This window comes from Choloepus didactylus, chromosome 2 (assembly GCF_015220235.1).
Source record: "Choloepus didactylus isolate mChoDid1 chromosome 2, mChoDid1.pri, whole genome shotgun sequence".
In the NCBI taxonomy this organism is placed as follows: domain Eukaryota; kingdom Metazoa; phylum Chordata; class Mammalia; order Pilosa; family Megalonychidae; genus Choloepus; species Choloepus didactylus.
Window position 1 is genome coordinate 222,059,338 of NC_051308.1, and position 13,628 is coordinate 222,072,965.

The following is a 13,628-nucleotide window of genomic DNA, read 5'->3' on the forward strand; positions in this document are numbered from 1 at the left end:
GTTACTTTTTCAGGGATTCAAAGCCTATAAGTTGTAGTGGAACTGCAACTTGATCCCTTGCTGCCCTTTATACTCTGCTCTTCAAGTAAAAGCTGTACAATCATCAGTCAGAGAGGGGATCCCGCCCCCCCCATCTGTAGAGGGGTCTCTTGCATTTTTGTGAGGTTACTTGTAGTATTGTAGTAAAGATATTTAGAACTCACTGATTTTTTTTTTTTTTGTAGGCAGATTGAGTGTTGGTTACTATTACTAGAAGTATACCCCTCCCTCTAAAAAAGGGGCCTGGATACCTCATATTTTATTGTCTTTGCTTATAATGTTGTGTCATGATTAAAGAATGCTAGTGTTATATCCTACATGGATAAAGGATTAAAAACAGCAACAACCACAAAGAATTTAAGTGGATAAAATTTTCTTCTTTCACTTAAGTCATCAGATTTTTTCAGTAAGTTGAAATGTATTTGAACAGATGTAAGTATATTTTTGCTTTATATATGTTTTTGTATCTCTTGATCCCAGATTTAGCAATTTTTTATTTTAATAATTCTCACAATTAGCACAGAACTAAAAAGCTATTTACAATGATGAAATGACTTTTAAAGGATAGCTGTATCATGGGAGCTGCACAGTCCAACTGATTCTCCCTTTCTTTAATTTACTCTGAGAATAATCACATTTTTTAGGCCTTTTCTCACCTGGGTTAATGCATTAGCCTCCTCAGGCTTACATTTAATTTTGTCCCCCGCCTTTTCATTTTCCATCTACACTTTATCAGAGTGATCTTTATAAAACTCAGAGTGGATCATGTTATCTTGCTAATACGCTAGGTGTCCTTAGATAAAACTGAACTCCTTAATCTGGTTCATAAGGATCTTCATGATTTGGCATCTGTTTACTGGTACAGTCTACTTTTCCATCCCTCCTATCAGACTCATTACAACAATCAGTAAGTTTTCAAGAGGCTGAGTTGCATGTTCTCTCTTATCCATGAACCCTTTTGTGCATGCTCTTCCCTACACACAGATCACGCTCCTTTCTCCCTTTCCCTCCCTCAGTACAAGTTTCCTCTCTTTGCCTCACTAACTCCAGTTTATCCATCAAGTTTCAGCTAAATCAATAATTCTCAGTTGAATTGAAAGCATAGAATGTTATTAGGGTTTAACTGACAGGTGTATATCATCAACATGTAGAGAGTCAAAAAAAAGTCTTGAGAATCACTGTCCTACATGATACTTCCTCCTGGAAGTTTTTCCTGACGTACTAGCCTATCTCCCTATATTTTCCTACCCTACCCTACACCACAATTAAAAAAGACTGGGTTTGGTGTCTCACTTGTGTGTTCCATAGTACCTTATACTTCTATCAGAATACTTATCTCACTGTTTTATAAATTATTTACTTATTTTTCTTTTTAACGGGACTGTGAGTTCTTTGAATTCAAAGACTTTATCATTATGTTCCCTATCAAGAGGGCATGGTAGAGAATACTTAGTTGAATGAATGACAGAATGAATACAAACCAGAATTCCCATTATAGGCATGTAACATAGGAAGATCCGTGGTTGTATAATAATTAGCTGGGGCAATGCTGCTAGCTGCTATTATAAATAACCCTAGTGTCTCCATGGTTTAACAGACAAAAAAATTATTTTTCTCACATGAGTCTCATGTAGAGTGACAGCTTTTCTGAGCTAGTCTTCCATGAGGGCTGCTTCCTTTTGTGATGTCCTTATTTCCGACTCATGGCATCACATAAGGGGAAGAAGAGGTTGAGGATCACATGGGAAGTTTTTAAGGGCTAGTTCTAGAAATGGCTTACATCATTTGTGCATCCTTTCCATTGACCAGAATTCAATCCCGTGGCTCTAGCCTGATAGCCCGGTGGGGCTAGAAGATGCAGTCATCCTGTGTGCTCAGGAAGAAGAGACAGTCTATTGAATGTATTATAATTGAATCTACTCTAGTCTTCCTTTGCACCTGTTTCATTTTTCATATATAAAGAACAATATGCACTTCTCCTCCCTCATACCCTTTCCAAGGGAGACAGCCTACAATTCCATCCAGATCAAATACATCAAGGATCTTAGATGCCTTGTTTCTACCAGGTCCATATGTGACTTCTCTTGGTCTAGTAGCCTTAGAACTTAAAGTACAGATTTTTTTATCCCTAACAAAAGTCACACCAAATATGCAATGGTGGATTGGGGCAGTTGTCTCTGCCACAGGTATTTACCTTTCTAGAAACTTACAGTGTTTACTCGCACTCTCTTGGTACTGACTCCTCTTGTCAAGTCCTTGAAGTCAAATTAATAATTAGATGGCTGTTGGTAAGCATGATCGAAGAAAATGGTATTTAATAGTTTTGTGTGTGAAATTCCATCCAAATTATAATCAAGCCCTTTCTCCTGTAGTCTATAGAGTATTACTTTCTAGTAACCAGAATGGTGTACATCTCTGTCTTGGATATTGTTGGATAAATTCTGACCCAAACATCTTCCTTTTTATAGTCTCCATACAGATTTCTACCCTTATGTTGGATTTATTATTTCCGGATTATAGTTTATCACCAGTGTGACTTAGCCTCTTGTTAAATACTCACGAGCCATCTTGATTATATATTTGTAAATCATCTGAGTGACTCTGGAATGACATTTGATATGGGCAATACAATTTTCTTGTCTAGAGAGTGGTATTTCTTAAGCTTGTCTTAAAGTTTGGGGGATTCAGTTTTGTTTTTGCTGTCTGTGGTGATAACTAAAATTTAGCAATTTTATAGTACTTTGTCCTTCCTAAAGAGCTCACTGTCTCTCTCTTTAAATTTCATCTCTATAGCACACCATGTCCTTTTACAAATGAGGGAACATACAGAGAAGTAAAGTAATTCAGTCAGTTAACTCTCAGAACTGAACCTCCAACCTGGATATTGTGAATTTGTGTACCTGGTTATTTCTGTTCCCTTGCTTTGTTATATTTGAAGTGTGATTGTATTTTGTAGTAGGCATAAGCAGAACCCTGATTCATGAATTTTCCAGTAGTTCTTCCTTTCTGTGTTATCTATAGCCATGACATGCCCATAAGATTGTCATTTTTTTTAAGTAACAGCTTTTTTGAGATATAATTAGCATATCCTTAATTCACCCTTTTAAAAGTGTACAGTCCAGTGATTTTTAGTGTATTCAGAGTTTCGCAACCTTCACCACAATCAATTTTAGAACATTTTCAACACTCCAAAAAGAAACCCTCATCCATTAGCAGTAACCTCCCAATTTCCCCATGCCCCTCATCCCTAGGCATCAACTAATGTACTTTCTGTCTGTAGATTGGTGTTATTTGTGGACATTTCATGTGAATGTAATCATACAGTATGTAGTCCTATGTGACTGGTTTCTTTCACTTAGCATAATGTTTTCAAGATTTATCCCTGTTGTAGCATGTACAACTACTTCATTTCTTTTTATTGCTGTATAATACTCCATTTTGTGAATATGCCACGTTTTATTTATCCATTCATCAGTTGATGAACATTGGGATTCTGCTTTTTGGCAGTTATGAATAATGCTGCTGTAAACATTCGTGTACAAGTTTTTATGTGGACATATTTCCATTTCTCTTGGGTATAAACCTAGGAGTAGGATTACTGAGTCATATGATAACTCTATGTTTAATCTATTGAGGAGGTACCAGACTGTTTTCCAAAGCAGCTACACCATTTTACGTTTCTACCAGCAGTGTATGAGAATTCCAATTTCTTCACATCCTCGCTGGCACTTGTTATTGTTCATCTTTTTTTATTATAGCCATCTGAGTGGAAGTAGTATCTTACTGTGAATTTAATTTGCATTGCCCTTATAGCTAATAATCTTGAACATCTTTCCATGTGCTCATGACCATCTGTATATCTTCTTTGAAGAAACATCTATTCCGATTATTTGCCTATTTTTTTATTTATTTGTCTTTTTATTTTTGAGTTGTAAAGATTCTTTATATATCCTGGATACCAGTCCCTTGTCCAGGTATATGATTTGCAAAAATTTTCTTCCATGGTCTGGGTTGTCTTCTTGTTTTTGGTAGTGTCCTTTGATGTACAAAAGTTCATCACTAACTCTAAAATATAACAATGGTTAATTAAATTTAAGCAAAACAAATAAAATAATTTGTTACTCTCTAATTTATTAGTTAATAGTAGCCCTTTGTATAGCTAGATGATTTTAAGAACAGTTCACTGCCCTGGTATCTGTATATTTATCTTTGCAGGTAAAAAAAGCCAAAATGCAGGAATCGGGAGAGCAAACTTTAAGGTATGTAAAGTTGAATTTCTTTTTAATAATATACTTAAATTTTTTTTTCACATGCTCATTAGTATATGGGCATGATTTGAATTGACTGCGCTCTTTTTTTGGTTCTTACCAGCGTCCTTTACATTTTTTAATTATTTGGTTTAAGAGGAAAATAGTCTTCCAAAATAGTGTGTCCCCAAAACACATATGTGCTGATTATCAACAAGATTTCTGTTGAATGAGAATGAGATATTTGTGAAGCTCATTTTGTGGCGTTTGGGTGGGTTTTCTGTCATTGCATTTTAGAGCAACTTTTTTTCTTTGTACACATTGTTAAACAAGATTTAAATTTATATAACTCTAAAAATAGTTCTATTAAAATAGTACATTATTTCTTTAGAGATAATTTTGAATGTTTCACAAAATTCTAGAGTTAATTAACTGTATTGGTGCTGTTGTTTCTATTTAATATCTAGATGTTCAGTTTAGTATGTTGACTATGTAGGAGATTTTGCTTTAACATAGGATTTAAGGAACTGGCCCAGTGCATCCCACACCATGCAAATATCACCACCTTCTAATGTATAGGATCTAGAAATAGTCTTTCAGCAATGGGTGAAAGAGACTTATCTAGGTACACATAGAAGACAAACCATTCACTGTAGTCAGAAATGTGAAGCTTTTATCTAGTTGTATTACCTTCGCCTGGGAATTCTATTTAAGTAGGTGTGAGATGGGACCCAGAAGTCTGTATTTTTAACAAGCACCCAGGTAATTATGAATAGCCAGTTTGGTAAACAGTGCTCTAATTACTCAGTATGATTTTTTTTACTCTTACCCTTCAGTTTCCTTAGTCACATCTTGTTTAGGACTTTAAGTGCTATTCCAAAAATATAGGCATTTGATTAAATAGAGAAAAATAAATTTCATCTGGGGATTTAGATTTAAAAATTAATTACATTTGAGGAAAATTTGTTGGAAGATTGAACATTCAAAATATACACTTGAATATGGGAGGTCAGTTTCAGAAATGTTATGACAGCTTTAAGAATGTTGGTGCTGTGTAGAAATGTTATAACAGCTTTAAGAATGTTGGTGCTGTGTATTTTTTATATAAATAGTGTTTCTTTTTAAAATTTTGATGTGTAGAAACTACTGTTACCTTTAATTAGTCAGTCTTACCTAAATATATGGAGCACTGCCTTCACCTCTCCCAAGAGTGTAGAAGAGCAAAGCAGGTTTTTTCCAGGAAACATGAATATGGGAAAGATGCCTATGCTGGGAAGAAGTTATAATAATAATAAAGCCGTACTTATAGTTTACTTAGTATGTTCTAGTCTTTGCTGTAAGTACTCTTCATATATTATCTCATTAATCCTCATAACACCCCTGTGAGATAGATTCTGTTATTATCCCCACTTGACAGAAGTAACTGGGGCACAGAGAGTTTCAGTGACTTGCCCAAGGTCATAGAGCTAGTTATTGGCAAAATGGAATAAGATGTCGAGCAGTCTGGTCTAGAATCTGCATTATTAACATCTATGTTTTACTGATAATTGAGGGAATAATTGGAGAGTGGAAAGGTAAGATAGAAAAAAAAGGAGAACATGGTGAGGAATAAAAGAATAATATCCATTCCAGAATTTCAGTGAGAATCTTCCGAGCATCCAAGTATCTAACATAAAGACTTATCCTCTTAGCTTACATGATTACCTTTTGAAATTTCAGGGGAGAAATACATTCAAAAGAACCATTTCAAAGATTCAGAACTCCTATTTGAAACCAAGTGTGTAATTTGAAAAATCTTCTCAAGTGATTCTGATTTGTAGCAGTTTTGAGAACCACTGGTCTGAAATCAGGCATCTGCCTACTTTCCTATAGAACTTCGGAAACAAAGTGATGGAGCAGTATTTTAAATGTTGTAGAATTTTTCCTTTACCATTTGGTCTTTAGAGAAAATCTGACATGCCTGTGATTTAGCTGGAGTTTCTGAGTGATAGAAAAACTGAAAGAATCTTGGGATACAAGAAAGACTGGCAGAATGCTAAGAGTACTAGCCTAGCTCTTTTTCAAGTAGCTGTTGAAAACCAAGAATGAGGATATCATGAAGAGGACTTACTTTACCTCTTACTTGTATAACCTAGAAGAAAACGGATTTGATCTCATTTTTAGTAATGCAGCAAATCATTCAAGGCTAATATATTCATTTTGGTTCTCCCAGTCAAGTAAGCAACCCAGAAGTCAATGACCAGAAACCTGAAACTTCAAGCCTTACTTCAAACCTTACCGTGTCAGAGGAAAGTAAGTACGGTATTATGTGCATGAGGGAAGAGGTAGTCCTATAACCAGGTGATGCTATTCTTATGTAGTTGTTTTTCACTGATTGCCTTTTCCCCAGATTATCCAAAAGGCTTCCCTGTCTTGTCTGCGTGTTCATCCTTGTGCTCTCCTATAAGCTTTACTGATATCCAGGTGAGGAAAAAAATCACATGGAATCTGCTCCCCCCAAGGACTCACTCTCAGTGATTTTATTTTGTTTTGAGGTTGGGTGTTCTAATGGTAATAGTGCCTTACTCAAAATCAGAAAAATTTATGGACCAAACCCAGACTGCTGCTCCAGAGGACTTGATGTTTTTCCACCTTTCTAATAACCAAGTGAGTTGATCTTATCAGGCTATGCCAAAAAAGAAAAGCAACCCTCTGGGAGCCCAAGATTGATTTTGGGCTGTGAGGTACATCCAGCTCAATAAGACACACTCCATTTCCAACTCTCACTCTCCTGGTGCACAGTTATACTCATTCTTTAGACAAAAATTTGTAGTGTTCTGTGTTTTCGTGTGGAGACACAGACTTTGTCTAGCATATCCACTTACTCCCTCAAATTGCCTCCACAGGGCCAGTAGTCCTCCCTGAAATTAAATACCTATGCCCTTCCATATTTTACGACATACTTTCAAAGAATAAATTTGTGTGGGACCCTTAAATTCTTGAGAAAATTTTCGTAAGTCAATTATTAACCTTGTATACACGTCTGTGTATTTAAAAAGGCATGAATTTTTAAGTAAAGGGTTATTACTTGAGTTCTATATATTGTTTCCTCAAAGGTGCTTCTATTCCAGTGACTTTCATACTTTTAGTGTATATAAAAATTACCTAGAATACTAGTTTGTAATGTAGAATTTCAGTCTCCCATTCAGAGATTTAAAATCCAATATATCTGATATAGGTGGGGAATGTGCATTTTCAAGAGGTTAGCTAAATGATTCTGATACATATGGTCCATATTGTGGGAAACTGCTAATCAATGGAAAGTGTCTCTAATTTCTTGAATGCTTCATTTATCCACAAGAAAAAAAAAGCATGTTCCCTAAAATCCCATACACTACATACTTCAGAGCTAGAAAGGAAGTTAAGTTTTCTTGTTCCTTCTATAACCGAGAAGTTAGAATTTAAGGACTGATTATCATTACTGAATCATTATATAGATGTTCCTTTTTACTTTCTGGTATATTAGAATAGACAGAGGGAAATACCTGAAACCTGAACTGAAATCCAGCTGCCTTGATCTCTGATAATGATTGTGTAGCCTTTATCTTGTGCTCTTGTGATTGTAAAAACCTTGTAACTAACCTTCCCTCAGACCCATTTATCCAGTGTTTCGACTTTAAAGTCTTATGGTCACTAAAATCAGCTCCTAGTGTTTATTAATGTAGGGTCTTGGATCAGCCCAGAACTAACTCACCCTAAGTCCAAAATTATCTTGATAACCGAAGTTGGATCTAACCAAAATGGGGCCGCCTGACATGCACAGTAGCTTAGACTTTAACCTACGAGTCACCTATACCTCATTATAATACTAAAAGTCACTCCCATCTTCATATTAAGGCTGCCATTTTCTTAGATATCTTCTGTGACTAAGCATGTAATCAATCTGTGCATGCCCAGTAATTACATCACCTCTGATTACATCATCTGGGGCCATTGTACTCATCCTAAAACCTGCCCATCTTTTGATACTGTAAAACTATCAGAATTATTGCAGTTCAGGGAGACAGATTTTGGACTGATAGGCATCTGTTCTGCTGCTTCACATCTAGCAATAAAACTTACTCTTTTTGAAACCCCTGTGTCTTAGAAATTGGTCAGTTGAGCGCATCAGGCAAAAGAATCCACCAACTTGGTCCAGTAAAACTTCCAAATCATTTCTTTTCCTTTTTTCTTTCAAAAACTGGTACCTTTGAAATCTATATCTATACCTCCCCCTACATTTCCATTTTAGCTCAGACTAAACTCCCAGTCTTTAAAGACTAGTTCCTCTTTGTTTTCTTCTCCATCCATACTCCTTCTGTCATTATTGATGATCTTATCATGTAGTTGCTTATCCAACACCTCTCATATTTCTGTTGTATTCATTTTCCTTCTTACTCAGCATAGATGCCATGGTCCTTCATAAAAATCACTCCCTTACATATACCCTCAATAATCTTGCCCCTCGTACTCTCCTTTCTAAAGCCCAGCCCTGGTTTTACCCAACTCTTCAATTTCTCCATAAGTGCATACCAATAGCTAAACATTATTGGATAAAATTATATTCCTGGCTGACTAGTTACACCTTAGTTACAATAACAGGATCTCAAGTGGGCATTCAGTATGCTTGTAAATCCTACTACTTTTCCCTAATGAGTTTTTCCTTTTAATATTTCACACCACCTGTTCTACTCTCCAAGTACCCATACTCACTCATTCACTCATTACTCTTAACTGATGACTCCTCAAACAGAAGCTGTTAGACAGGAAACTCCCTTATTCCAGTACCACCAAATTTTCAAACCTACCTGTGTCTGTACCCATGTTTTCTTGCTGCCTTGTCACAGTGGGAACAGTATTTTTGCTCTTGTCCAAGGGGAAGGTCTTGTATTTGTGTTCTGTATCCTATCCCCTCTCACCTTCTCAAGGACTTTGGTACTGTATTTATCCTACTACTGTTACTGCATCATCATTTTCTCCTTTTCCCCTTAATCCTTCCTGATAGTAAAGAGAAATGCTCTGGTATCTACCATCTTAAAAGACAAACAAAAACTCTCCCACTAGTTATAGACCTTCTTTTTGTTTCATGGTATACTAGCACCCCTGGAAAGAGTTATCCTCACTCACTTTCTTACTTCCCATTCATTCTTCATCCCTCTCAAATTTAGCTTCTATCCCCACCCTTCCAATGAAACTGCTATTGTCAAGTTCATCAGTGATTTTTTTGTTACCAATTCTAGTGGACATTTCTCTCCCCTAATATTCTCCATTTTACCACTTTTCCTCCCCACCTCTCTCCTTTTAAGGCCCTTCTTCTCCATTCTGAACTTTGAATGTTGGTAGACCTCAGGGCTTGGTTCTGGACTATTATCTTTTTTTTTTTTTTTTTTCCTATATCCTCTCATCCATTATCTCACTTTAAATATCATATGCATTGTTAACAAATCCCAAATTTACATTTCCAGTCTCACTTCTCCCCTGAATTCCGGAATTGTATATCCAGCTGCCTATTTGGCATCTCCACTTGGATGTCTAAAAGGAAAGTCACACTTAAAATATTTGAAAAAGAGCTTTCAATTCTCTTGGCCCCCATCAAATCTGTTCTTTTCCCAGACTTCCCCATTTTAGGAAGTAGTATCACTATCTCCAGTTGCTCAGGCTAAAAACCTAGAATCACCCCATTTTCCCATTTTCTTCATTCCCTATATCCAAATTCATTAGAATATCCTGTCACTTTTACCTTCAGAATATATCTCAAGTACTTTCTTTTTGCCTCATCTCCACTGCTGCTACTCTAGTCTAAGCCAGCATATTACTTACTTGATCCTCTCCTGAGCCTCCTATTGAACAAGAGCAGATTATGCCTTGACTCTTTATAATCCTTTCATGGTTCCCAATACTGCAGAGATCAAGGCTTGGTCATTTTCTAGAGAAATAAAAATTGACCTGAATCTCAAAGGGTGTTTTGTCAGTCTTCTGTGGAATTAGATTAAATTGGGCGAGGAGGAGAGTTTGGTGTTTTTGAAAGTACCTCTAGGCAGAGAAAGAGCCATCTTATAGAATTCAAGTCAGTTTACCTTTCGTTCTATGTAAGAGATAGATTTAATTGATTAATCTAAATTAAGTTAATTAATGTAGATTTAATTGAGATCTTCATTTTTGTTCAAAATGATTATGGATGAATGTGATCTCCAAGTTTCCAGTAATTATTTTTAAAGATCTGGAATAATGGCCTTGAGCAAGATCTTCTATGATAAATTCATAGATATCAGCTTTTCTCACTTTTGGGCATGAATTGGCCCCTCATCTCCTCTTGACCAGGGTGCATGTTTGGGTAAGGCACATTTTCAAGAAACCATCTAGATGTAAAGTTAGTTGGTTCACCCTAAACCCTCTTCAGAGTAGAGTGAGTTCCTTTATAGATGTTGACAGAAGTTCAAGAGTCTGGTGCAAACTCTTTGTGATATAGCTCTGTCTAGAACATGGACTGAAATAGTGCTTAATGGATAAGATTCTTCTGCTTGTCGAACTTGAGCCAAATATTTATAGCATTTTTATCACAGTTGAAATTGTGGGGGTTAGCCTTCACAGCAGCTATTCCAGATAAAGTCATGGGGGTCAAGAGAACACTAGCTGGGAAAGTCTCTTTACTTGATGATTTGTCATAGCATTGCATGGTTTCCTCAGGTCTGTTCCTGTTTTGCCAAATCTAAACAAAGCCTTTACTACAAAGCTTAAAAAAATAATATAGAAGCATACTTGCATCTGTTCTGCTGTTTGATATATGCAGCAGTAGCAACAACTTTCTAATGATGGGATACTTCCCCCAAGTCTGTCTTCCTGCAGATCATTCATGTGGTCTTTTATTCAAAGTAGAGTAAGCACTCAGAATGAATAAGCTGAAGAAACGTAATGTCATTTCCCAGATACGTGATCTTATTTCTTTAAGTTTGCTTTTGAGCACATCTGATAGCTTAGAAGATTGCTTCATCTGTGGTTTTAGATCAGGGATGGGTAGAGATCAGTTGGTACCAAACTGAATTCTTTTCTATGTCCTGCACCTTCTAGATTCTTTTATAGTCTCTAAAAGGCTATAAACATTTTATTAGAAGAGTGAGGAATTTTTCTAATACATAGTCTTTCTAAATTTCTGGTATCCAAGCTGTATTCTTTTAATTTTAGTTTAAAAGACCATAAAGTGAGGTATGCAGTTTTCCATTTCATTTTTGAAATGTTCTAATGTTTTTACCTGGTGATATTATCTTTCTTTCAGTTATGACATGCACCGATTACATCCCTCGCTCATCCAATGATTATACCTCACAAATGTATTCTGCAAAGTAAGTTGAATAATTAATTCCAAAATCTAAGTGCTTTTTCTCTAGGTTCATTGCAAAATTTAATTTATTTTCACCTCTATTGTTCTCTCTGTCTCTACTCCAATTTTTTATTTCCCTTTAAGTATTGAATCTATTTAACATCTTTTTAAAAAGCAGGTGGATGCCTGGAATAGATCACTATTACCCAGGAGCTCACTCTGAGTAGGTGCTGAAAATGCAAAATAGGTTTAGTGATCAAAGAGTATCACTGATTGACCTCTGATCATTATCTCTTTCCTCTACTTTTACAAAGAGATCGATAAAGTCAGCTCAGGCTGGCCTCAGATTGGGACTTCTCAGCCTAATCTGTGTTCAGTTTCTTGTTTGAGGGATATCGTCAGAGTAGGGCTGGGCTTAACATAAAACAGATTGAAATTATTAAGAAACAACACTTTGGACCTTCATGGGGTAAGATTAGCCTTTTAGATAAAGCAAATTAATTACTCATCTCCAAGATGGATTTGTGCAGAACAGTGTGTATACCAAGCTGCCAATTGTGCATTTATAGACAGTGTACCTATACATAGGTACATACATACAAATGTGCTTATTAAAACAGTATATATCTTTTTGTGCAGGATACATAAAGATATTGGTAGCAGGGTTGAAGGGTGGCTTTGGATTTGTTTCCTATTTGTGCCTATGTGTACTTTTTGAATTTTGCATCAGTTGAAAAATAAACGATTTAACAGTTCAATGAGTGCTCCGATTTCTAATCTGGTATTAATGCTAATTAGTGTCCCTGGTCCAGTCACTTACATATGATTTTTTTTTCTTTTGTAAAATGACTGTACCTACTCTCTGGGATCATTGTGAAAGAGTTAGATACTCAATGTGAAAATACTTTGAGCTGAAAAGTATAGATACTTCATGAAAAAGGATATTATGATCTTTAAAATATCTGGAGCCTAATCCATTTGAGGTCATTATGGTTTTAAATCATTCTCATGTGACTCAGGTAACAACTGCAAGCTGAACTATTTCCTGGACTTAGATCTGGATAGGAAGGAATGGAGATTTTCAAATTGGTTCTCTTTGAATTTACTTAGAAGTGAATATGTTGCATATTCCAAATTCATTCATTCGTTTGAAAAATGTTGCCTACCCACTACATTCAGAGTACTTTATTAGCTGTGCCTTCTCAATTCAGGCCCTCCTCAACACTGAACCATTGCATTATAATGTTTCTTTAACTGGACCTCCATTTCCAGTTTGTCCTCTTTCTAATCAGTTCTGCAATGCAGTGTCAAATTAATCTTCCTGAAAAAACAGCTGTGATCTTGTCACACTTTGCTCAAAAATTTCAGTGTCTTGCAGTTGTTTCAGAATTGTCTGAACTCTTTTAGCCTGGCATTCAAGATTTTTCTTAACTAGCTAGCTAGCTTTCTCTTGCTTCCCTTCTTATAATCTATGCTCCTAGCAGGCCGAAGCCCTTTTTTTTCCTTCCTCTGTATCTTTGCTAGGAACTTTTTTCCCTTCCTCTATATCTTTGCTAGGAACTTTTTTCCCTTGCCAGGGCTTTTCTCTTTTTCTAAAACATTCTTTCTCTCCCATTTCTGTACATCCTATCTGCTCAGCTCACATACCATGTCTTTATAACTTCCTTCACTCTTCTCTCTACCAAAGCTGAAAAAAACCTCTTTTCCTCTTGTAAAATACATTCACTCCCCACTCCCCATATTTTGTTTTTATAATTCATATGCTTCATAACACTTTCTTTCTTGAATTGTAGTTATAACCCACCAAATAAAATATCTGGTGTCCAAAAATTCAGTGTATAAAATGTGGGACCATCTTATTGCATGGATAAGATCAGCCTAGCTAGTCTAAAGCCCCAGGAGTTCTGCTGCTGAATTTAAATCTCTCGCTAACCTTGATATGGTTGGCACCAACTAGTGGCAGTATGCTTTGACTTAAATTGATGTGGGGAGATTCTGAGTTCTGC

At 36.0% G+C, this 13,628-nt stretch overlaps 1 protein-coding gene across 6 annotated transcripts in view; it reads left to right on the forward strand.

The window, feature by feature from the left end:
- EYA3 (EYA transcriptional coactivator and phosphatase 3) overlaps positions 1 to 13,628 on the forward strand; it is a 156,172-nt gene that overhangs the window by 59,773 nt on the left and 82,771 nt on the right. For all 6 annotated transcript variants that reach the window (XR_005215452.1, XM_037828004.1, XM_037828000.1 and 3 more), the window contains 3 exons: positions 4,255 to 4,298; positions 6,499 to 6,578; positions 11,578 to 11,644. Coding sequence is in view for 5 of the 6 variants with exons in the window: in XM_037828004.1 (XP_037683932.1) it covers positions 4,255 to 4,298; positions 6,499 to 6,578; positions 11,578 to 11,644 (191 nt within the window). In the remaining variant the exon portion in view is untranslated. The remainder of the gene's footprint in view (positions 1 to 4,254; positions 4,299 to 6,498; positions 6,579 to 11,577; positions 11,645 to 13,628) is intronic.